At 49.5% G+C, this 14668-nt stretch overlaps 1 protein-coding gene across 1 annotated transcript in view; it reads right to left on the reverse strand.

Annotated features, from left to right (window-relative positions):
* Window positions 1-573: 573 nt before the first annotated feature.
* LOC119783698 (netrin receptor DCC-like) overlaps window positions 574-14668 on the reverse strand; it is a 126658-nt gene continuing 112563 nt past the window's right edge. The window contains exons 8-12 of the mRNA XM_038285340.1: window positions 14200-14455; window positions 9459-9613; window positions 6368-6516; window positions 6155-6293; window positions 574-641 (exon numbers count right to left, since the gene is read on the reverse strand). Of these exons, the coding sequence (XP_038141268.1) occupies window positions 574-641; window positions 6155-6293; window positions 6368-6516; window positions 9459-9613; window positions 14200-14455 (767 nt within the window). The remainder of the gene's footprint in view (window positions 642-6154; window positions 6294-6367; window positions 6517-9458; window positions 9614-14199; window positions 14456-14668) is intronic.

The following is a 14668-nucleotide window of genomic DNA, read 5'->3' on the forward strand; positions in this document are numbered from 1 at the left end:
TAGAACTATGAAAGTAGATCAGACAACTGATCCAGCTAGAAGCTGCAACCAGGATCTAGATCTGGACCTTCAGAGGCTCAGAGAGACAGGAACACAGTGTAGCTTCTACCTGAAGAACATCTGCAGGATTAAAGGACTGATGCTGAAAAACTACTTCCTGCTTCTTTGGTAGAATTGATCCCTGCAGCAATCTATCTGTACAGAACTAGAACTATAGAAAGTAGATCAGACAGCTGATCCAGACGCCGCTGCCTGCGTCCTCACTAGAACTATAGAAAGTAGATCAGACAGCTGATCCAGACGCTGCTGCCTGCGTCCTCACTAGAACTATAGAAAGTAGATCAGACAGCTGATCCAGACGCTGCTGCCTGCGTCCTCACTAAAAGCTATAGAAAGTAGATCAGACAGCTGATCCAGACGCTGCTGCCTGCGTCCTCACTAGTAACTAAGGAAAGTAGATTCAGACAGCTGATCCAGACGCTGCTGCCTGCGTCCTCACTAGAACTATAGAAAGTAGAGTCTGTCTAATCAGTGGACTCAGACCAATATTAACGAGTTAACGAGGTTTCATAACTAGTGGTCTGGACTCACCCTGGACAGGACCACCTCCAGGCTGATGTTCTGAGGAGGAGCGCTGGGAGCTGCAGAGACACAAACACAGAATCAGAGCCGTTATCTGGAAACCTGTTCAGACTCAGTCCATGCTGGTTTGGATCCTGTGCTGCAGATCTAGGCTCTCTGCTCAGTTTTTACATTCATATATTCTAAAACTTGAAAAGCTGCAGCTTCATCTCAGGATCTTCCACATTTAAAAGAAAAGTCGCTCATATTCAGAATCCAAACTTCTGAAAGTTCTTTAAATCTGAAATGATTCCATCCTGTTCAATAAATGATCAGTGTTTTTAATTCAGAGTAATTTTCATGTGAATGTGCTTTACTGGAGGCATCCATGTTTGTCAAAGAACACTACTGCCACCTACTGGTTAGTGACATTGTCACGGTGCGGTATCGGCTGTTGATCAAGTCCCAGTGCTGTATCTGGTGTTTTTTTCCACTTTTCCCCGATGTATTCCAGCATCCAGCTGCCATGCACGTGGGCATTGTCAGTTTCACTATAGCTCTGGTGAATTTCAATGGTGAAGTCCTCTGGAAATCTTCAATAATTGTTGTTGATTGCAGATGTGTCTAGTAGTTCCCATTGATTTAGCTTGGAAAGCGGGGAGAATGGCGCTAGGCTTACCGCACCGTGACGTCACTGCTGGAAGATGGCAGGAGGGAGGGGCTACTATATTTGGGCAAAGATGGCCGCTTCCAGACTCAGTGATTTAGTTTTTTACTCAATAATGCTAAATTCATTAAATCACAGCGAACGTATAACGTTAAGGTATAAATAATGATCCATGGATTAATCCTGCTGACTGAACTTTTCCTTTAAAGGACTGAATCTGCTCCATCCGTCTCCACCGTGTTTCAGCGTCAGTCTGCAGACTGATGGAGATCTACTGATTAAACCTGGAGGGGCGGGAAGACTGTGGACTCGAAGCTCATTGGCTGTCTGTTCCAACCTTGTCTCAAATGATAAAACCTGATGTCATCAGAATGTTGAAGACGGTTCTTTATGGAAGTGTTCTGACTGAAGGCCGTTTGCTTCCTAAGCCCCGCCTCTCGGTAAGCAGATGTTGGGCTGAAGAACTTCCTGTTGAGGAAAGGAAGCGAGGAAGCTGTTCCTCCTGCTCCTTTATGTTCTACATTTGAACAGAAGGTTGTTTCCAGGAGCTGCAGTGCAGGATGGTCCCCGGTTCAAATCCCAGCTGCAGCTCCATGTGGATGTGGCGGTTCCCTCAGACGTTCCGCCTCTCTGGTTCCCTCTAACTGGTTCCCAGTGTCTCCTGCTGGTTTTTAAAGCTGTCTGGGTTCAGCAGCTGATCCAGAAGCAGCGCCAGGTGACGTTCGGCCCGTTCGCTGCACTAACCTTCAGGTCAGACAGGATGTGAGGAATCAGCAGCATGGACTCAGAAACCTGCTGAGGGGGTTAGGGTCAGGATCTGCCTGACGACAGGAAGCAGGCGGCGCTGCTGACCAGAGCCTCCGGGCCGGATCAGCCCGGTTCTGCTGCTGGAGGAGCAGATTGATGCCTGGGTCTAAACCAATGAGACGTTCCCATTAACAGACATAGGCTCTGGTCTTTAGCAGTCGTCCAATCAGATGCCTGATGGCGTATCGGCGCCGTCAGCTGCTCCTGCTTTATGGACGATGCAATTAGCCCAGCCGTCCCACTTATCGCAGCGCCACAGATGGCAGATCCACAAAACGCCTCAGTGTGTCGGTTATTACTCACGCCGTTTATGGGCCCAACCCCCCCACTCTTCTTCTGGGGTTTATTGATGGCAGCTCAGAGCTGCTGTCGGCGCCGCCGTCTGGAGGCCGTTATCTGGTTCTGATTGATGGGAGGAGCAGAACCTGAGCGTAAACGCGGTCCTGGATCGGTTCTCTGCCGGTTCTGCTCCAGGATGAGGAGTTCTGCTCTGCAGCAGGACATCCTGAAGGAGCGACCCCCCATCAGTCAGTCATTAAAGCTGGAGCCTGGAAGGTTCTGGAACAGAACCAAAGCTGGAAGGTTCTGGAGCAGAACCAAAGCTGGGAGGTTCTGGAACAGAACCAAAGCTGGAAGGTTCTGGAGCAGAACCAAAGCTGGAAGGTTCTGGAGCAGAACCAGAGCTGGAAGGTTTTGCAGCAGAACCAAAGCTGGAAGGTTCTGGAGCAGAACCAAAGCTGGGAGGTTCTGGAGCAGAACCAATGCTGGAAGGTTCTGGAGCAGAACCAAAGCTGGACGGTTCTGGAGCAGAACCAGAGCTGGAAGGATTTGCAGCAGAACTAAAGCTGGAAGGTTCTGGAGCAGAACCAAAGCTGGGAGGTTCTGGAGCAGAACCAGAGCTGGAAGGTTCTGGAGCAGAACCAGAGCTGGAAGGTTTTGCAGCAGAACCAAAGCTGGGAGGTTCTGGAGCAGAACCAAAGCTGGAAGGTTCTGGAGCAGAACCAGAGCTGGAAGGTTTTGCAGCAGAACCAAAGCTGGAAGGTTCTGGAGCAGAACCAGAGCTGGAAGGTTTTGCAGCAGAACCAAAGCTGGGAGGTTCTGGAGCAGAACCAAAGCTGGAAGGTTCTGGAGCAGAACCAGAGCTGGAAGGTTTTGCAGCAGAACCAAAGCTGGAAGGTTCTGGAGCAGAACCAGAGCTGGAAGGTTTTGCAGCAGAACCAAAGCTGGGAGGTTCTGGAGCAGAACCAAAGCTGGGAGGTTCTGGAGCAGAACCAAAGCTGGACGGTTCTGGAGCAGAACCAAAGCTAGAAGGTTCTGGAGCAGAACCAAAGCTGGAAGGTTCTGGAGCAGAACCAAAGCTGGGAGATTCTGGAGCAGAACCAAAGCTGGGAGGTTCTGGAGCAGAACCAAAGCTGGACGGTTCTGGAGCAGAACCAGAGCTGGAAGGTTTTGCAGCAGAACCAAAGCTGGGAGGTTCTGGAGCAGAACCAGAGCTGGAAGGTTTTGCAGCAGAACCAAAGCTGGAAGGTTCTGGAGCAGAACCAAAGCTGGACGGTTCTGGAGCAGAACCAAAGCTGGGAGGTTCTGGAGCAGAACCAAAGCTGGGAGGTTCTGGAGCAGAACCAAAGCTGGACGGTTCTGGAGCAGAACCAAAGCTGGGAGGTTCTGGAGCAGAACCAAAGCTAGAAGGTTCTGGAGCAGAACCAAAGCTGGAAGGTTCTGGAGCAGAACCAAAGCTGGGAGATTCTGGAGCAGAACCAAAGCTGGGAGGTTCTGGAGCAGAACCAAAGCTGGGAGATTCTGGAGCAGAACCAAAGCTGGGAGGTTCTGGAGCAGAACCAAAGCTGGGAGGTTCTGGAGCAGAACCAAACCTGGAAGGTTCTGGAGCAGAACCAAAGCTGGGAGGTTCTGGAGCAGAACCAAAGCTGGGAGATTCTGGAGCAGAACCAAAGCTGGGAGGTTCTGGAGCAGAACCAAAGCTGGGAGGTTCTGGAGCAGAACCAAAGCTGGAAGGTTCTGGAGCAGAACCAAAGCTGGACGGTTCTGGAGCAGAACCAAAGCTGGGAGGTTCTGGAGCAGAACCAAAGCTAGAAGGTTCTGGAGCAGAACCAAAGCTGGGATGTTCTGGAGCAGAACCAGAGCTAGAAGGTTGTGGAGCAGAACCAAAGCTGGGAGGTTCTGGAGCAGAACCAAAGCTGGGAGGTTCTGGAGCAGAACCAAAGCTAGAAGGTTCTGGAGCAGAACCAAAGCTGGGAGGTTCTGGAGCAGAACCAGAGCTAGAAGGTTCTGGAGCAGAACCAAAGCTGGGAGGTTCTGGAGCAGAACCAAAGCTAGAAGGTTCTGGAGCAGAACTAAAGCTGGGAGGTTCTGGAGCAGAACCAAAGCTGGGAGGTTCTGGAGCAGAACCAAAGCTAGAAGGTTCTGGAGCAGAACTAAAGCTGGGAGGTTCTGGAGCAGAACCAGAGCAGGAAGTTTCTAGAGCAGAACCAGAGCTGGAAGGTTCTAGAGCAGAACCAAAGCTGGAAGGTTCTGGAGCAGAACCAAAGCTGGAAGGTTCTAGAGCAGAACCAAAGCTGGAAGGTTCTAGAGCAGAACCAGAGCTGTAAGGTTCTAGAGCAGAACCAAAGCTGGAAGGTTCTGGAGCAGAACCAAGGCTGGAAGGTTCTAGAGCAGAACCAAAGCTGGGAGGGTTCTGGAGCAGAACCAGAGCTGGAAGGTTCTGGAGCAGAACCAGAGCTGGAAGGTTCTGGAGCAGAACCAAAGCTGGAAGGTTCTAGAGCAGAACCAGAGCTGGAAGGTTCTGGAGCAGAACCAGAGCTGGAAGGTTCTGGAGCAGAACCAAAGCTGGAAGGTTCTGGAGCAGAACCAAAGCTGGAAGGTTCTAGAGCAGAACCAAAGCTGGACGGTTCTGGAGCAGAACCAGAGCTGGAAGGTTCTGGAGCAGAACCAAAGCTGGAAGGTTCTGGAGCAGAACCAGAGCTGGAAGGTTCTGGAGCAGAACCAGAGCTGGAAGGTTCTGGAGCAGAACCAAAGCTGGAAGGTTCTAGTGCAGAACCAAAGCTGGAAGGTTCTAGAGCAGAACCAAAGCTGGAAGGTTCTAGAGCAGAACCAAAGCTGGAAGGTTCTGGAGCAGAACCAAAGCCGGAAGGTTCTAGAGCAGAACCAAAGCTGGAAGGTTCTAGAGCAGAACCAGAGCTGTAAGGTTCTAGAGCAGAACCAAAGCTGGAAGGTTCTGGAGCAGAACCAAAGCTGGAAGGTTCTAGTGCAGAACCAAAGCTGGAAGGTTCTGGAGCAGAACCAAAGCTGGAAGGTTCTAGTGCAGAACCAAAGCTGGGCAGGTTGTGGAGCAGAACCAGAGCTGGAAGGTTCTGGAGCAGAACCAAAGCTGGAAGGTTCTGGAGCAGAACCTGGACCTGCAGCAGCAGTTGGAGCCGCTCCTGGTCCTCAGGTCCACTAATGAAACTCCTGAGAGCTAAAGAGGCTCCTCCCACAGAGCCTGGTGAACCAGGAAGTGCTCTCCAATAACTCCGCCCTGCTTGGTGACTGGGACCAGCAGCAGCCATGATTGCTAACCATAAACCTAACGGACCGCAGAGGAGGGGAGTAGGAACGAAGTATTCGTTTTCTGTCCCACATCTGGTGCTTTCTGGGTCATTCTGGAGCAAACCAGTGGATAAACTGGAAAATATTTTATTTTAACAAATAAAACCTTAATCGACCCCCTTTTTATTCTGAGACCCTGAAAAAGTGCAGGAAAGGATAAAATCCTGCAGTTAGACTGGAAACACAGGAGCTGAGGAGGAAAGCAGAGTGATGGCAGTATCATGCTGATGGATTCCCTTCCTTCTTCTGGGAGAATAACCGCATTTTTATTCTGTTTCACAGGTTTTGGTCTAAAGGAGAAAATATGTGAAACCTCTGATGTTCTTCTGAGCTTCTACCCTGCATAGATCTAGAACACTCTACCTAATGTGGTTCTGTTAGACCCTGGTAAGAGCATCACATCATCATTTAAAGAAGCTAACTGGTTGGTTTTAGCGGCAGAGGAAGGTCCAACCAGCCTCTGAGGTTCTTGTCAGCAGATGGAAGGTGGTGATTGGCTGGGAGAACGAGGCTCACCGTCTGAGTGGGTGGTCACTCTGACGGTCTCAGAGGCGGTTCCCGGTCCGTACCGGTTGATCGCCAGAACCCGGACCGTGTATTCGGTGAACTTGTTGAGTCCATCCATCTTGTAGTTGAGTCCGCTGACCTCCACACTCTGAAAACAGAGCAGGGATTGAAACAGATCCAGTCAGCGTCCGTCCCACAAGCAGAACCCGTCCAGATGCTCACCTGTTCCTTTCCAGACGGGCTCTCGGTCCACAGCAGTCTGTAGCCCAGGATGGGTCCGTTTGGAAGGCTTGGAGGCTCCCAGCTCACCTGGATGGCGGTCGGGGACAGAGCCAGGGCTCGCAGAGACTCCACCTGGCTGGGGACCTGGACTGTGGGACACAGGGAGACAAAACTGCTGTAAGACAGACGGAGAGGCTGGTTGGACCTGGAACCAGTTTAATCACATCACCTGGAAACCGGAGGTTTGAAAGCCAACTGTTCGTTCCAGCCCTAACTTTGTTTTCAGGTGAACCCAGTGGGATTGTTGGTAAACTTCTAGAAGAATCTCAGATGATTTCTATGGACCAAACACCTTGAGCTCCAGTCCTACAGAAACGCCGTCCACCAACCTTTAGACACGTCCCTGAATCTAAAGGACGGCAAGTCTCTGTCCAGAGATAGGGACCTCCTGCCAGTGACCTCTGGAGATGTTCTGACCTTCCATCCATCAAACACACACCTGGATCACATCGTTAGCTACCTATCTGAGCTCTGGATCTATGAGGAGTAATCCAGCTGTGTTAGAATGCTAACAGGATCAGATTGGTTACTATTGGCTCACAGAAACCTGGCTGCAGCAAGAGGATTATGTGAGCACCAATGAGGCAACTCCTTCTAGATATTTAACTTTTCACATCCCCAGAAGTTCTGGGCGAGGAGGAGGAGTAGCAGCAATCTTTGTATCGTCCACCAGGTCCTTACTCTGAATGTTTAGATGAGTTTTCAGAGTTCCTTTCTGATTTGGTATTAAATACTGACAGGGTCATCATAGTGGGAGATTTTAACATCCATGCTGACATTGAAGGCGATAGCTTAAGAGCAGCCTTTAATGCTATCTTAGACACTATTGGCTTTGTTCAAAATGTGAATAGTCCCACGCATTCTCATCTTCATACTTTGGATCTTGTGCTGACATACGGCATAGAATGTGAAGAAATAACAGGATTTCCTCTCTGACCACTTTCTAATAACCTTCAGGATTATTTTATCAGAGTTCTCCTCCCCCAGAATGATTAGCAGATCGTTATTAGATAGTGCAGTTCTAAATATTAAAGAACCTCTTCCCCTTTCTCTCCCCTCTGTAATTTATTCTCCTTTACAGGTTGATGGTTTTGTTGCTGGTGTGAGGGATTGCTGTATCAATTAAAAACAGTGCAATCTGATATCTACTGTCTCTACCTGCTCATCAAGGACAGAGAATCCTTCAAAGTCAACGAGTCAATGCAAACATTTCGTCTGATTGATTTGTTTGTGTAAAGTGACGACATGTTGTTAATTGATGCTATAGAAATAACCCTGACAGAACTGAACATGAATTGAATGGCGGGTGGTTCTCATGTGTTTCTCATCTTTAGCTGCATCAGAGGCAGATCTGTGGCGCAGATCTAGAAGAAGGACACAGCTTCCTCTCCTCACAGCATGCCGGCTCCTCTTTCCCACGTTAAAGATGAATAAGTGAGATTCTGGGGCTTCGAAATACATGAACTCAGATAAAAAGTTGGAGCTTCAGCGCCTCTCTGGGAGATCAGGCTGCTCTAGATCTAATCTAGGGTGACCAAACGTCCGTATTTCCCGGGACATATCCGTATTTCACGTCCTGTCCCGGGCGTCCCGGGTTTTTTTTAGAAAGTGAGGAAATGTCCTGATTTCACTGCGCACGACGCTCCGTGTGACGTAATCCCTGAGCCGCGTCAGTGCGGGCAGCCCTGTTCTTAATCAGAGGCTCTGTTCAAAAACCTGGGCTGCATCCTCCAAGGACGCGGTCTACCTAGACTGGATCCTTCGAAGTCCTTGAAAATAAGGAGACCGGAAGAGTTTTGGCTGTAAATTCGAACAGGTCCACCCTTTGGCGGGTTTTATCGCCGTATGCTCTGTTGCTTAGCAACCGTGAAAGTTGACACACAAAGCAGGAAAAGAATGAATACCGAGGTTTTCAAAACTGTTTGTTTATTTATTTATTTTTTAAAAAGTTAAAGTGAAAAAAGACTACACTCAAGAATCCAGAGTGGAATAAAGGTTCCAACCAGCAGGAACTAATCAAATCAAATGTAATGATAGAAACCTTAGTCAGTTAAATAACCTGCTGCTGTCATTCTGCACATCTCTGATGTTGCTGCTATTTTCAAATATCCATTCCTGTAAAAATGTTCATAGCTGCATATTGGTTATTTATTCCCCAGTTTTATATTGTTAAAACACTTTACAGGATTTTATTGTTTATATTTTAACTCTTCCCTATTATGTTATTCTTATACATTTTTCTAAGGTCCTCATTTGTGTGACCATTTTCAATAATCTTTCTGCTGCTGTAAATTTGCCCATTGTGGGACAATAAAGGGATTTTCTATTCTATTCTATAAAAGGGGTAGAAAGATATAAGTATACTTATATCTAAACAATGTATCTACAAAATATATCTGCAAAATCTCTAATATTCAACAACAAAAAATACTTAGTTAAGCATATTGTGCAAAACAACAATAAAAAAATTAAAATTCTATCAGATTTATAGTCCCCCCCCTGCAGATCTATTAGAATCTGTCCTTTAATTCCAGCCAAATCCATTTACACAGTAACAGATTAAAACCTTTAGATAAACCAAACATTACCGCCACATATCTGACTCTATAACCATTAAAACAACTATTTTCATTCATTTCAGACGGAACTATTCACAGACTGGATTATATTAAACTGAACTTCAAATTTTCACAACTGTTCTGCGCCAAGTAACATTTCCTCTGATCACTGAGCAAATCCCGATGATGAGGCATTAGACATTTGTTCTTTCAATATCACCCCCCCCGCCCCCCCGCTCCAAGGTGTCCTGGTTTTCCCAAATGAAAATATGGTCACCCTATCTAATCTATAAACACATTCTAGTTTAATATCTGCACTCTTGTTACCAGTCATGCTGAAAACTGCAGCTAAAAGGTCTGACTAGAAACTTTAAATCTATAAACACATTCTGTCTGATCGGGGGGGAAGGAAAACATTTTTATCTAGAAGCAGAAAACTGGAGCTAAAGACAAGAGAAGAGATGAGGGCTTACGGTCGGGTTGGGTGGCGATCTTTAGGGGGGTGGAGCTCTCTCCAGGCCCCGCCTCGTTGTAGGCGACCACTCTGAAGCGGTAGGTCTCCTCTGGCTTCAGGTTGGAAACTGTCAGCTCCAGGGACTCTGGCTCCGACACGTTCACTGACCTCTCTCTGCAGTGGGAAAACATGCTGTCATGAATGAGCGCTCTCCGTTGTGGAGATAATCTGGGTGTTGATCAGCTGTAATCTGTGTAATCCTTCAGTCTGTGGCTAATCCACAGATTTTAGCGCCTCATTGGCTGATCAGAGCTGCAGCAGCAGGAACCATCAGGCTGTGGTTCAGCTAAAGGTGATGAAGCCGATGGTGAAGGCTTCATCACCGTACGCAGCCACTGAGCCTTCATCAGGGTTTAATTAGCTAGGGTCCTTTAAGCTAATGTAAGGGGGCGGAGCCTGCCTGAGGACATCCTGCGTACTGAAGGTGGCCTCCAGGGATCGCCGCTCTGAACCAAACGGTCACCTGGACGTTGATTTAAACGGAGAAACCTTCTGCTCCCTGAACTCATTCCTCCTCCTCTGGCTCTAGCTGCTCTGAGCAGCCCGCTTCGTCTCCAGGAGCCCGTCAGCTTCCCGTTTCCAAGGATACAAAGGCGTCCATGGTCGGTTAAGTCATTTCACTGATCGTTGGTTTAAGTTTCTTCATTTCAAACCAAAAGGCTGCTTCTGTTTGGAGGCCTGAGACAGAAAATGAGGAATGAAGCTGAAAAATTATCCCAGAGAAATGATCATTTTCTGCTCTTTTGACATCAAAAACCAACCAGTGTGAAAAACGAGGCATTTAAAGAGGCAGAAACCTCATTTAATCCACCTGAGTTCTCTGCAGTTTCCTGAAGATTGGATCCATTTTAACGTAAAACATCTCTTCCTGTTTCTCCCAGTGCTTTTCACTGGTTTCCTCTCAGACTCGTTTCCAGACGTTACCGAGGCTGAAAGACTCACTGAAACCTGCGATTCTAGCTGCTCCTATCCTGGTTCAGGGATGGACCGTCCCTGCTTGCTTCTTGAGAGCGACCGAACGCGACCTGCTGAGGGTGGGCTGGACGCCGGCGGCCCGCGTTCCGCTCACTCTGATGAAGTCCGGTCCAGTCAGCGGCCCGGCAGTCCACACTTCATATTGACTATGGGTATGCTGGCCTGATGACGTATGCTGGTCTGATGGGTATGCTGGTCTGATGGGTATGCTGGTCTGATGGGTATGCTGGTCTGATGGGGTATGCTGGTCTGATGGGGTATGCTGGTCTGATGGGTATGCTGGTCTGATGGGGTATGCTGGTCTGATGGGTATGCTGGTCTGATGGGGTATGCTGGTCTGATGGGTATGCTGGTCTGATGGGTATGGTGGTCTGATGGGGTATGCTGGTCTGATGGGGTATGCTGGTCTGATGGGTATGCTGGTCTGATGGGGTATGCTGGTCTGATGGGTATGCTGGTCTGATGGGGTATGCTGGTCTGATGGGTATGCTGGTCTGATGGGTATGCTGGTCTGATGGGGTATGCTGGTCTGATGGGTATGCTGGTCTGATGGGTATGCTGGTCTGATGGGTATGCTGGCCTGATGACGTATGCTGGTCTGATGGGTATGCTGGTCTGATGGGTATGCTGGTCTGATGGGTATGCTGGTCTGATGGGTATGCTGGCCTGATGGGTATGCTGGTCTGATGGGTATGCTGGTCTGATGGGGTATGCTGGTCTGATGGGGTATGCTGGTCTGATGGGTATGCTGGTCTGATGGGGTATGCTGGTCTGATGGGTATGCTGGTCTGATGGGTATGCTGGTCTGATGGGGTATGCTGGTCTGATGGGGTATGCTGGTCTGATGGGTATGCTGGTCTGATGGGGTATGCTGGTCTGATGGGTATGCTGGTCTGATGGGGTATGCTGGTCTGATGGGTATGCTGGTCTGATGGGTATGCTGGTCTGATGGGGTATGCTGGTCTGATGGGTATGCTGGTCTGATGGGGTATGCTGGTCTGATGGGGTATGCTGGTCTGATGGGTATGCTGGTCTGATGGGTATGCTGGTCTGATGGGGTATGCTGGCCTGATGACGTATGCTGGTCTGATGGGTATGCTGGTCTGATGGGTATGCTGGTCTGATGGGTATGCTGGTCTGATGGGGTATGCTGGCCTGATGATGTATGCTGGTCTGATGGGGTATGCTGGTCTGATGGGTATGCTGGTCTGATGGGGTATGCTGGCCTGATGACGTATGCTGGTCTGATGGGTATGCTGGTCTGATGGGTATGCTGGTCTGATGGGTATGCTGGTCTGATGGGGTATGCTGGTCTGATGGGTATGCTGGTCTGATGGGTATGCTGGTCTGATGGGGTATGCTGGCCTGATGACGTATGCTGGTCTGATGGGTATGCTGGTCTGATGGGTATGCTGGTCTGATGGGTATGCTGGTCTGATGGGGTATGCTGGTCTGATGATGTATGCTGGTCTGATGGGGTATGCTGGTCTGATGGGTATGCTGGTCTGATGGGGTATGCTGGCCTGATGACGTATGCTGGTCTGATGGGTATGCTGGTCTGATGGGTATGCTGGTCTGATGGGTATGCTGGTCTGATGGGGTATGCTGGTCTGATGATGTATGCTGGTCTGATGGGGTATGCTGGTCTGATGATGTATGCTGGTCTGATGGGGTATGCTGGTCTGATGGGGTATGCTGGTCTGATGGGGTATGCTGGTCTGATGATGTATGCTGGTCTGATGGGGTATGCTGGTCTGATGGGGTATGCTGGTCTGATGGGGTATGCTGGTCTGATGATGTATGCTGGTCTGATGATGTATGCTGGTCTGATGGGGTATGCTGGTCTGATGATGTATGCTGGTCTGATGGGGTATGCTGGTCTGATGATGTATGCTGGTCTGATGGGGTATGCTGGTCTGATGGGTATGCTGGTCTGATGGGGTATGCTGGTCTGATGATGTATGCTGGCCTGATGACGTATGCTGGTCTGATGGGTATGCTGGTCTGATGATGTATGCTGGTCTGATGGGGTATGCTGGTCTGATGATGTATGCTGGTCTGATGGGGTATGCTGGTCTGATGGGGTATGCTGGTCTGATGGGGTATGCTGGTCTGATGATGTATGCTGGTCTGATGGGGTATGCTGGCCTGATGGGTATGCTGGTCTGATGGGTATGCTGGTCTGATGATGTATGCTGGTCTGATGGGGTATGCTGGCCTGATGGGTATGCTGGTCTGATGGGTATGCTGGTCTGATGGGGTATGCTGGTCTGATGATGTATGCTGGTCTGATGGGGTATGCTGGCCTGATGGGTATGCTGGTCTGATGATGTATGCTGGTCTGATGGGTATGCTGGTCTGATGGGGTATGCTGGTCTGATGATGTATGCTGGTCTGATGGGGTATGCTGGCCTGATGGGTATGCTGGCCTGATGACGTATGCTGGTCTGATGGGTATGCTGGTCTGATGGGGTATGCTGGTCTGATGATGTATGCTGGTCTGATGGGGTATGCTGGTCTGATGGGGTATGCTGGTCTGATGGGGTATGCTGGTCTGATGGGGTATGCTGGTCTGATGGGTATGCTGGCCTGATGATGTATGCTGGTCTGATGGGGTATGCTGGTCTGATGGGGTATGCTGGTCTGATGACGTATGCTGGCCTGATGGGTATGCTGGCCTGATGACGTATGCTGGTCTGATGGGTATGCTGGCCTGATGGGTATGCTGGTCTGATGGCGTATGCTGGTCTGATGGGGTATGCTGGTCTGATGGGTATGCTGGCCTGATGATGTATGCTGGTCTGATGGGGTATGCTGGTCTGATGGGGTATGCTGGTCTGATGACGTATGCTGGTCTGATGGCGTATGCTGGTCTGATGGGTATGCTGGCCTGATGATGTATGCTGGTCTGATGGGTATGCTGGCCTGATGATGTATGCTGGTCTGATGGGGTATGCTGGTCTGATGGGGTATGCTGGTCTGATGGGTATGCTGGCCTGATGATGTATGCTGGTCTGATGGGGTATGCTGGTCTGATGGGGTATGCTGGTCTGATGACGTATGCTGGTCTGATGGGTATGCTGGCCTGATGGGGTATGCTGGTCTGATGACGTATGCTGGTCTGATGGGGTATGCTGGTCTGATGGGGTATGCTGGTCTGATGGGGTATGCTGGTCTGATGGGTATGCTGGCCTGATGATGTATGCTGGTCTGATGGGGTATGCTGGTCTGATGGGGTATGCTGGTCTGATGACGTATGCTGGTCTGATGGGTATGCTGGCCTGATGGGGTATGCTGGTCTGATGACGTATGCTGGTCTGATGGGGTATGCTGGTCTGATGGGGTATGCTGGTCTGATGGGGTATGCTGGTCTGATGGGGTATGCTGGCCTGATGGGTATGCTGGTTTGATGGCGTATGGTGGTCTGATGGCGTATGCTGGTCTGACAGAACCCTGCCAGTCATGATTCTACACCCTGTTTCCTGAAGCCCCGCCCCCCATGCTAAAACAGGCCCATAAGTTTGAAGCCGAAAGTAAAAAAATGACAATTTTAGTTTTTCAAATTTTTGGCCCCAGTTTAGCTCCATGGTTTATTGATGTTGGAATGTTGGACCTTCTAAGTAGTAGAGATTATTTACAGGCCAGAAGCCGATGATGGCTGCTATAATCTGTAATCTGTAATCTGTAATCCAACAACCAAGAATTAAACTTCCTTCTCATCCTACCTGTCAACTCCATCCTGGGAATAGTAAACGCCGTAGGTCTGCACGCCTCCGCCGCTCTCCTCTGGGGCGCGCCAGCTGAGCCGGACGAATCGGCTGGACACTAGTACAGGGACCAGGTCCCGGGGGGCAGAGGGGAGGGCTACGCCTGGGCTGGGGGACACTGGTGGGGGATCAGAGGAGGAGGAGTAAGTCAAAGGGGTGCCAGAAGGAGGAAGAGGGGTTGTGAGGGCGGGGCCATACTGAGTGGGTGTGGCCTCTGTTAACAGTTCATCCAGGAGGAAGGAAGGGATGATGAAGCGGGAGGGAGGAGAAGCATTTAAAGGACAACAAAAAGACGGGGGGGGGGGACAGGACGCAAGCAAGGGAGACAGGAAAATAAAAAGGGCCGATGATGTCAGCAAATAAAGGATGTAAAATAAAGTAAAAGAGACAAGAAGGAAGAGAAGGAGGAAGAAGAGTGGTAAAGAAG

Source organism: Cyprinodon tularosa, unplaced genomic scaffold, assembly GCF_016077235.1.
Source record: "Cyprinodon tularosa strain WSP-4 unplaced genomic scaffold, ASM1607723v1 ctg1051, whole genome shotgun sequence".
Lineage (NCBI taxonomy): Eukaryota > Metazoa > Chordata > Actinopteri > Cyprinodontiformes > Cyprinodontidae > Cyprinodon > Cyprinodon tularosa.